General features: G+C 35.2%; 1 protein-coding gene across 1 annotated transcript; it reads right to left on the bottom strand.

Annotated features, from left to right (window-relative positions):
• Positions 1-1052: 1052 nt before the first annotated feature.
• LOC107861616 (protein BONZAI 2) lies at positions 1053-9160 on the bottom strand. Its single transcript, XM_047410240.1, has 11 exons — positions 9018-9160; positions 7321-7431; positions 6526-6589; positions 4673-4759; positions 4468-4548; positions 4005-4007; positions 3093-3193; positions 2921-2969; positions 2228-2293; positions 1655-1843; positions 1053-1576 (listed from the first exon to the last, which is right to left on the bottom strand). Exons 7-11 carry the CDS (start codon positions 3185-3187, stop codon positions 1424-1426), a joined length of 552 nt encoding a protein of 183 aa, XP_047266196.1. The 5' UTR covers positions 3188-3193; positions 4005-4007; positions 4468-4548; positions 4673-4759; positions 6526-6589; positions 7321-7431; positions 9018-9160; the 3' UTR covers positions 1053-1423.
• Between the last annotated feature and the right edge of the window lie 1382 nt (positions 9161-10542).

Below are 10542 nucleotides of genomic sequence, written 5' to 3'. Positions count from 1 at the left end.
TTTCTCAATCTTTTTTTTTTTTTTTGCTTTTCTCCTCTCAACTTCTATATATCCTTTTATTTTTTTTATTTTTTATTTTTTTCAATGTCTTTCTTCATTTTTTTCTTTTCCGCAACTTTATTTTTTTTTCCTTTTCTTTTCTTCAATTACTTTCAAACAATCAGTTATGCCCACAAGTTAGAGTTGACATTACCATATTGTATCTTAATTAACAATATATTCTGTAAATAAAGGCAAAACTTAAGACTTTTAAACAATAAGTTAAGTTTCACGGGCAAGAGTTGACACTGTCACATTATATTTTGATCTATGAGATGTTCAATAACTCTTACCTTAGAGGCAAGACTTATCCAAGGACATTCAAATAACAAGTCATGTCCTACGTACAAGAGTTGACGCTACCATGTTATGTCTTGATTTTTGAGATGATCTACCATTCTTGCCTTAGAAACATGGCTTATCCCAAGGATCACTACTACAAATTACCCCTATGGTGATGGTTGCAAAACCGTTGCAGTAGATAACAAAACCATTGCCATAGGTCTACCGCAACGGTTCAGCAAGCGTCCCATAGATGGGTGTTGCGATAGGTCTATGGCAACAGTTTATGCGATGGTTGTCTGAACCGTCGCCATAGGTCAAGCTATAGTGAAGGTTTCAAATAACAGTCGTCATATCTTGACCTATGACGATGGTTATTTTTTGACTTATTGAGACCTCAATTTTTATCTATTGTCGTTGCAATAACATCTACTGCAACACTTTTGTTATTCTGTTGCAACGCTTTTTGAGTACCAATTACAACTATTTCATTATTTATTGGGACACCTATTTTCATCTACCACAACAATTACTAACTGTTGCAATAGATTGCAACGACATTAAACAATTGCAATAACATCTATTGTGACGCTTTTGTTATTTTGTTGCAACGCATTGTAACTACCTATTGCAATGGTTTATTGATCTATTGCAACAATTGTTGCCACATGTTATTAAATTGAAACGATTTATATAAATAGTCACTCGTATTAATGTTATAACAGAATATATACACATCACAAAACAAAATCATTCATTAATAATCTCATAATTCAAAACATTCAACAACTTTAGGTTTCTCCAAGGCTCCCCTTTATTCAAATTAAAGAGCAAATACATGAAAATTCTTCCAAGTGAGAGCATACGATCTGCCAAAGATCGGCAGTGCAAATTGTATGGACACCCCTCAACTAATCGATGTGTGAAAAATTAACTAGCTACACTTTCAAATCCAAATATCTATCATTGAGTTATCAATCCACGGAAAAAATGGTTAATGACTGCATGAAAAATATTGCTGGTAGCAATATCTGTCTCCCAGGGTTTTCGGTTTTTTCCCTTCCATGATTCTGCATTTTTTGGGAGGGTTTCAGAAATTCTTTTAGGAAGCACATGGAGGAACATTTCTTTTATACTGGATACTCCAGGAAATTGATTTCCAATTTGGACTATGATCATCTTTTATAACTTCTGTTTTGCAAATTGGAACCACCATTCCGCTCTCTGTAGATTTTGATATCACCAAAAATGGATCCTGCCACAAGCAATAAGATATTGAACTTATATTCATTACACAATTCAAAATGGTAAAACTACTCTGATGAGTTGTTACGCTTTTTGTGAACACATCCTTGGACAATAATTTGGAACATCTCAATTTCAACTCTACAGTCGTCTTTGAGGCAACACTTTCTTCAGCAGAAACATTAAGCTTACCAGACTTTTGGGCATGCGTTGGACCAGAAGATTGTTCTCCACATATAAGGTCTAAGGTCAGGGACCCGTTTGACTTTGTGACAATCTACAAGGAAATTCAACAATTATTGTATTAGTAAGAAACAGTTTTCAAACGTACAACCAATAAATTCTGATCATTGGTTGGAAAAAAAAATGGCTGCATGCTAGAACTTAAACAGGAGAAACGAATCAAGCAGTTTTAAAGCACGCACCAAATGTGGCTATTATCTTGCTGGTAGGATTAATAACCTCTGGAAAAAATCAAGCAGAATAGGATGATTCTCAAGCAAAGTCACAATGTTTTAACGACCAACCAAAACACAAGAAAACCAGTGGTGGAATATACATAACCGAGTTACACAAACTATACAGACCTAAAATGCAAAATTTGTCGTCTCTTAGAAATATAAGTTCAAAAGCAAAATACTGGATTGACAGTTATCAACACCTGAGATAATGTACAACTAGCCTCACCAAGAAAGTCCTGCTCCTCCAGTTTAAGCATCTGTATAAGCTATGCAGACTTCGATATATTAGTCATAGGCCATGATTATATATGTTTGTATCCTTTAATATTGCTTGAAAAAAAAAAGTAAAATGGTTTATCCATTTGCCCATAGACAGTAAATGATGGAACAAATAAATGAACTGAGGGGCACATGACATGTACTCATCAGGTAAGATATGAAACTTATTGTCCAACAGTCTGTACAGATGACAATGTAGCAGAGTGAAAAAAATGGAAACAGATATGCTTAGCTTTACATGTTTATCTTACTATAGCTCTACTGCAAGTTCAGGTGAATTAGGAGAAGTTCATGGCTAATTTTAGATGTCAGCGGATACAAGGATCAATGCAAGACTTTGAAAATAAATACTAGTACGGAATCCTCAAGAAGAGCGACCATATGTTTACATGAAGATTGGTCAATATCCCAGACCATAGTGCCTGGAATGCTACAGAAGTAGTCTACCGGTTGAATAAGATATACCAAACAAAGTAACCCTATGAACTTGAAGTTATCTTACAAATATTTTCTAGAAAATCTCATGCTCTAGAAAAGAGCCAGTTTGGCCAACTTTCAAAATCTACTTATTTTGTAAAGTATTTTGGCCAATAGAGAAGAGCACACACATATACCTTGATATCGTGATTATGGAATTGAGTGCCAACATCAAGGACACAGAACCTGAGATACAAAGAATCTCGTAAGACAAAAAAGTGGTATCTAAATTGATAGAATCATCAGATTCTTAAGTGTCAAGACTCGCAGCAAATTCTGCACTGTCTCAAATGATAAGCAATAGTATACCTAATGCACTGGGGATTCAATGAGTTTGGAACTACTTTAGTACGGCCAAGCTCTTGCAATGAACCATCTCTTCCTTTTGAATAAATGACTGCCATAGGGTCAACAACAACAACAACAACAACAACAAACCCAGTGTATTCCCACTTTGTGGGGTCTGGGGGGGGTAAGATGTACGCAGTCCATACCTCTACCTCTGATGAAGTAGAAAGGCTGTTTCCGAAAGACCCCCGGCTCAAGTTACGAGATATCAAACAAACACATAGTACAGCACAGAAGCAGATGACATAACATAGATACTGCAGCCATAAGGAATATAAAACAGAGTAAAGCAGGAATGCAGGAATATAAAGCAGAGGAAAGCACACAGATTCGTAACAAACATAGAACACGGAACACGGAACAGAACATTGAATACGGAATCATACCAGGAATACACCCCCACCAATTACCTCCCTACATTAGCGACCCGAACAGGCCCTAATCCTCTGCCGTAATTCGCGTCTTCCAGACCTTCCTATCTAGGGTCATGTCCTCGGTAAGCTGTAACTGTTCCATGTCCCGCCTAATCACCTCACCCCAGTACTTCTTCGGTCTACCCCTACCCCGTCTAAAACCATCCAACGCTAGCCTCTCACACCTACGGACCGGGGCATCCATGCCCCTCCTCTTCATGATTCACACCGCTCTGTAAAAAATAAAAGATTCACAACAGAGCATGATAACTTGGTAAAGTCAAACACATTTTTAGGGCAAGAAATGGACCATAATGCTTGCAAATAAAATGCTTTATAAATTAACTATGGACCAGTAACTACAACCAAAACCACAAAATTAATTGAGAAAAGATATAAGCATTGATTGGTATAATCCTAGTAGTCTATATGGAAATAATTGTACCATCAATTAGCTACTGCTCTAAAAGGACTCATCAGTATGTGAAATTTGTACTTTTTACTATTGTATAGGATCATTTACTTCCATTAGATATTTAGATTCACGCTTCTTGTTATTTCTCATTAGTCCAAACTCCAACCTATAAGAAAATATGACGTGAAGGTCGTTAAATGTTAAACTTTCGATCTTGATTATCTTTTTTTTTTCGGCAACCTGATACATTATCAAATATTATTTTACGGAAGTTTCTACAGTTGAGTCAAAAGTTATTGGTTCCTACTTCCTACTGTTACATGATTTCAGAAGTGTAATTCCGTGAATAAGTGAAGGTGTACAGGAAAGTTTGGGGCAAAAATGTCCTATAAAGCCCTTGGGATCGTCTATTATGCGGGATATATCAGCAACAAATAGCAGAGCAAATATAATCACCGAACTGAAAAGTTAAACAACAAATAGCAGAGCAAATATATCAGCAACATACCTTGATTCCAGCATGAAGCTTGTTCAAAATAAGAGTAGCAAGTGCTTCACTGTCCACATCTTCAGCCACAATTAAGAGGGGCTTTGCATAGATGAAGTAAAGTATACAGACAGCTCCATAGTCAATCTCATGGAAATCAAATTGATAACCTCAGAAAGAGGATTAGTTATCCTTTACTGATCAAACAAAAGAGGAATAGAATTACCCTCAGAGCCAACTTTAATGCTCTCACAACAGCATTAACGCTTGAGATCTTTTTCTCGTGAATAAGAATTAGTGGGTCCTCGAGTTCCTTCCAGACATAGTAGGAGTATAGTGAGTTTGAACAAAAAGTAGAATGATGAAACATATGTAAAAAGCGTTGGCACGGCACATGTGCGAGCTTAACTAAGATTAGCAAACCAAAACCATACACATTTCTGATTCTTCTGATTTGTGATAAAGTATGGTGATATGTAACCCCTATCCAACTTCATCCCTTCAACAAATTCCAACTGATTGTCCAGTGTCTTCCGGTCCGGTGTGATAGTAGAAATGAGTTAGCTACACATCTTTACAATACCAAGTCTGCCATGAATTAGTCGAAATGTACCAAATGGATACATGTTGGACTATGACAAGAAGTTACGGAGCAATAAAATAATTTATCAAAATCCATATGCTCGATATCTAGCCCAAATTCTCCCATATAGCCACTAAAATTGATCAAGTCTCAATTAGCAAAAGTCGGCAAAAATATCATCTATTTCAGTTTCACCCACATCCCAAGAGCATATTGAAACTTGAAGATTCCCAATTTTGGGCACATTTATGCTTCCGATGCAATACTAAAGGATTAGGTGTCGCAATATCAAGTCCACAAAGAAAGAGCAACTATCTTTACATGCACAGAAATCTTTAATGTCAAATCCGGCTATCAAGTTCAAAACAACCCCCTGCATGCTATTTGAATCCTTGGGAACATATATAGAATTCAAAGGACCAACCTGGAAGGGTGGCCAAGTTGGTTGAGCCGTTGAGCAGGGATCTCTATAATGGGGAGTCTCAAGTTCAAAACCCTTGCATGCTTTCTCGTGTGAGCTCGTCGCACGGGGCTTGCTCAGCGCAGTTTACCTCTCCTATGTGGTTTGCAGGCTATTATTCTGAATTGGGTTTACCCTGTGCGCACCCGAAGGAAGCAGTAGCTGGTTCCCTTGTCATCAAAAATAAAAAATAGAAGTCAAAGAATCCCGGCAAGGTTCTGTTTTCTTTGGTTGGTCTTTAGAGAAGCATGTCTCACTCAGGATAATCTGCTTAGGAGGGGCTACCAGTTATGTAACAAAGTTAAATGTGTAATAACAACACATAGTCAATCAATCATCTATTCTTGCATTGTACCAAATTAGCAAAGACATGGCAGATGATCTACAGCATTTTGGGCATCAACTGGGTAATGCCAATATCAACCTCAGACTTGTTAAAATGCTGAAACAGAAAAGGTGCGTAAAGGTTTTGTGAAACTATATGGAATAAAATTCCAGCATGCATTTGGCGGTGTCTATGGAAGTAAAGGAACTGAAGAGTTTTTGAAGGTCAAACTAACAATACTCTGCAGATCAAACTTGGTTGTATATTTTATGATCTAGTTCGATCAAAATGGATTTTGCAAATGACATGGAAACTTTATTACAATGCATAGACGGATTGCAATTTCCATTTTTTCTTGTTTTTGGAACTTTTGGTGTACTCAAGACACTATCTTCTTGCTATATCAACAACAGTTAGCCTTTTTAAGGAAAAAAAAATAAAATTTATAATAACTTGTTAAAATGTCGAAATACACAATGTAGATAAACACTTGATATCGGTGAACATAAACTAGAGACTAGATGGATACAAGCAACTTAATGAAGTGTTAATATGCTTGAAGTATAGATTTCTATATAACGGATTCAGATTAAATGGAAATAACTGGCCCCGAGAATTATGCGGTCTACCTAGCATCTGGATATGGTGTTCCTCTAAGTGAATAAGTGAAAAGCAGCACATTAGGATGGCAATTGCATTGAAGCTTCATACCTTTTCCCTATGGCAGAGGAGTTCTAAAATACGTGCTCCTACAGCATAGCCAGCATCCTCTAACCTATTTTCCAAAAAATCATTAACATCGACAAGAATGTGTTCACAAATACACTGAAATTTGATGCAATGGCAAAACTTACTGCAAAACTATATCAAACTTTAAATGACAGAAATATTTAAGCTCAAGTTCGCAGAAGATTCTTCTTAGCCATTGGCACTTCAATTTGACTAATATTCAATCCCATTTATCAATGCCTTCTTTTCAGCACAAAATGATTAGACAAATGATTCCTTCCACAAGTTTAGGTGAAGCAAAACTAGAAATTTTATTCCTTTCGATAACGGAAGAATTAGGTAAAATGGATGTAAAAGTATCAACAATGGCATATTTAGATTCTTTTCATCTGAAGCTAATAATATGGAGAATGGAGATGTGCTAATCGCTCTTCTATATTCCATATTTAGAGCAACACTAACGTAGAATGATCAAACAATCAACTCTGCCTACACTCCAAAATAGTTAGTGTACGACTGTACGAATCCTGCATAACCAGTTTATCATATTCGGTCCATTCCAATACAAGTAATTCTCTAAGTTCCACAGACATACAAGTCCCCTTCGCTCTAATTTCAGCAATACAAGGGCAACAACAGCTACAACCCAGTGTTAAACAAGTCAAGGTTCTACTATACGAATACCCAATTTTTCATTTAAGCTCATTTCATGATGAATCCTCATAGTTCAGCAATACAAAGACAAATAAACAAAAAGACTGAGATCTTGAAAATCACCTTCGCTCTAATTCAGTGATGTTGTCCACTTGAGTCTGATTGTACTGAACAAGCTCCGAAAACAAAAAAGCAAATGCACTCAAACTGACCTCTTGTTTGCCTTTGCTAACACTGAGAAGTGGAAATTAAAAAAATATTGTAGGGGCAGTCATTCACAATCTTGATCAAATATCTATACAAGTAATGTCCTATAACTCCAGAAGTACAAACATGGAAAAGAAATAAAAGATAATACGCAACCTAACAATAAACTTTTGTTCTCCAGGAAGCCTAACAATAAACTTTTGTTCTCCAGGAAGCGCTCCTATTTTGCTGCTTTTAACTATACAAATCAGATAATGATCACACTAAGGCCCACTGTACCTCCAACTTCAATTTCTACTCAAGAGTCTAAAATGGAACACATATCTATATTGACACACTAAAGATATCATGGAGAGTTGGCACTAAGAGAGCATAAAATTTGTTAAGGTTCATGTAAAGCAATGTACACATACACATTTTTTCACAAACAGAAATCACCAAAAGCACTTGGCATTCTTCCAACTAAATATGATGTGACTTGCCTTAACAAGATGCCTTACATCACTTGGAACTATAACATTTAATATCCAACAGAGTGAAAGGGAACTCACTAATACAAACCAAGCAAGTAGATGGCATGTGCAGTAGATCCAATTACAAGGGCATCAAGACCAGATTTCTTAATGCCTAATACTCTGACTCAATTCTAGGATGGCATTTTAATTTCCAATTCTCACAATTTACAGTTCTTTCATGAGCAAGTCAGTTGACTTTAAAAATCTAACAAAAAAGTCCTCTCAAACAAGTTCTGCCCGGCGATAAGCAGAGATGAAATGGGCATAGACCAGAAAACAGAATTTTTTGAGAGAAACTATTTCTATATCAAGAGATACAGAATGAAAAAAGTACACATTCAGATTTCTTAAATTACAGAATGAAAAAAGTACACATTCATTTTTTGAGAGATGAAATGGGCATCAAGACCAGATTTCTTAATGCCTAACGCCTAGTCTAACAGGATGAAAAAAGTACACATTCAGATGCATATTACGTGTATTCAGATACAGAATGGTATATAGGACACAAAAATCTCTTTAAATTTCAAAATATAAGTAGAAGATCTGCACTCCAATATGTTTAACTTAAAATTTAGTACTTTTCCAGAAGAGCTTTTATGTCCATTTCTCACTAAGAATACCCTGCGGGAGGCACTCAATTACAACACTAAATGTCATGGATGAAGGGTAACTGCAATGAGCTATCTAGCGACAGTAAAAGCCACAGGTTCCACGATGAGATCGACAGTACATAAAAGAGAGAAATATAGATAACAAACAACAAATACCCACTGATTGCAGTAGGTAAGTGACCATTGTACCTGAGACAAAGAGATAAAAACTCAAAGGCCAGAACTTGAAACTATTGCTTTGCCTTTTCGATTCTTTCTCGATCCAAAGAGTCAACAACGTAAATCTGTGCCAATATAGCACTTAGTAAACAGATATAATCTCCATTTTATAGAAACTACAAAGAACACAAAATGCGGAACAAATATGTAAACCCGAATTCCCCAAAATGCCCATTCACAAATTCAACACTGAAAACCAAAAACTAGAAGAAAATCCCGAATTCACAAATTAGGTTAAAATCATAAATTAGAAAAATTAACTAACTTTAAAATCACCAAATTGAAGAAGAAAACTCCAAATTTGCTCGGAAATTGAAGTGGTTGTCGGAGCAGTGGAGGAGCTGAAGTCGGTGGAGCAGTGGTCACACTTTTCAGCTTCTTGAAGTGGTGGTCTGAGCATGTAATGACCTATAAACTATTTAATCAATTTGTACAAATGTTAGTGGAATGAGATTTGGTAAAGTGAACAAGTTCTCCAACAAAATTTCCTCATCATAGGTGAGTTTTCGTGTGAATTAATTTCTACTTCTACATCTACCCACAGATATATCTCTATTATAGTAATGTGAGGGTGAATTGATGGAGAATCTATTTTAGATAATAATAATAATACGATGATTACAAATCATTAGGCGTAATTTGTAATCCTCTTCTTGGGTATGCTACAATCCAACTTTGAAGACCATATTGAAGATTCTCGATGGATTCTTTTCTTTTCTTTTTTTTTTTTTTTAAACCACAACCACTGTGCCACCGCGCATGTTGGTAAGTTGGATTCTTTTCTTGTTTTAGATAGTAATTGTAATCAAGGCTTTTTTTTAAAAAAAACTAAGAGGTAAATGAGTAATTTAGCTTTTTATTATATTTATTATTTTCTTCATTTTATAATAAATGAATTGTTTCATTTTTTAATAAATAAATTATTAGATTTTGATACACAGATTAAAAAAAATTAAAGACATAAATTTAATATAATTTTTCATTTTTACTCCAAAAAAGAAAAAGTTATCATGAGGTTAAATTTGAAAAAAAATTCAACGATTCATTTATTTTGAAACACCAATAAATACCTCAATAATTCACTTATATTGAAACTGAGGAATATTAATTAAGAGGATTTAAAAGGAGTGGCCACACCCACTCTCTTATTCAATTGTTTTCACATTAAGTTACACGGGAGTAGAATATTAGACTTCTTAATCCCTTTATTGTTGAAAGAAAAACAAGAAATTTAGGGTGGAATTTGGAAGAGTTAAAAGATGAAAATAAAAATTTTGAAACACCGTTGGTGACTATCAAAATTGCAGGTATTGACATCAGTTAATATTGCAGTAGCAGATTTAAGTACTATTTTGAGGGTACAGTAGCATGCACGGTATAATAGCATGTAGTGAATTCTTCATGTTGTTAAGAATTGAACTAATGATTGGCAGTGAATTCTTTATGTTGTTAATCAATGATCGGTCCAAATAAACTCCTATCACTGGAGTAATGATTAATTTGTCTTTTTATTAATGAATAGAAAGGATGCAGTTAAATTCTGTGGATAGTTCGTGGGTTATTGAGACTAGATTATTATGGAGTAATTATTATTTTTATTCATGCACGAGATCTAGATTATTTTTTTCTCATAATTCATGAGTTAAGGTGTGAGATATTAGGACTTGGCCCTAACTTAAAAGTTAAGGATATTGAGACTTGATTCTGAATAGTATAATTGATATTGTTATTTAATATTTTACTTAGATTGATCTCATTGGTCGTGTTGGTTGGTGTTCTACACATTGCAA

The sequence above is a fragment of the Capsicum annuum genome, chromosome 3 (genome assembly GCF_002878395.1).
Source record: "Capsicum annuum cultivar UCD-10X-F1 chromosome 3, UCD10Xv1.1, whole genome shotgun sequence".
NCBI lineage: Eukaryota > Viridiplantae > Streptophyta > Magnoliopsida > Solanales > Solanaceae > Capsicum > Capsicum annuum.
The sequence above is the reverse complement of the archived record's forward strand: the minus strand, read 5'-3'. Positions and strand labels throughout refer to the sequence as shown.

Bases quoted from the DNA above. Each gene is read 5' to 3' on its own strand.
- LOC107861616 (XM_047410240.1), bottom strand. From the start codon at position 3,187: ATGGCAGTCATTTATTCAAAAGGAAGAGATGGTTCATTGCAAGAGCTT. The intron at 1,844-2,227 runs GTGTTGATAACT...ATTTCCTTGTAG, and splicing joins CTAGTTGTACATTATCTCAG to ATTGTCACAAAGTCAAACGG. The intron at 1,577-1,654 runs GTAACAACTCAT...TGCTTGTGGCAG, and splicing joins AGGATGTGTTCACAAAAAGC to GATCCATTTTTGGTGATATC.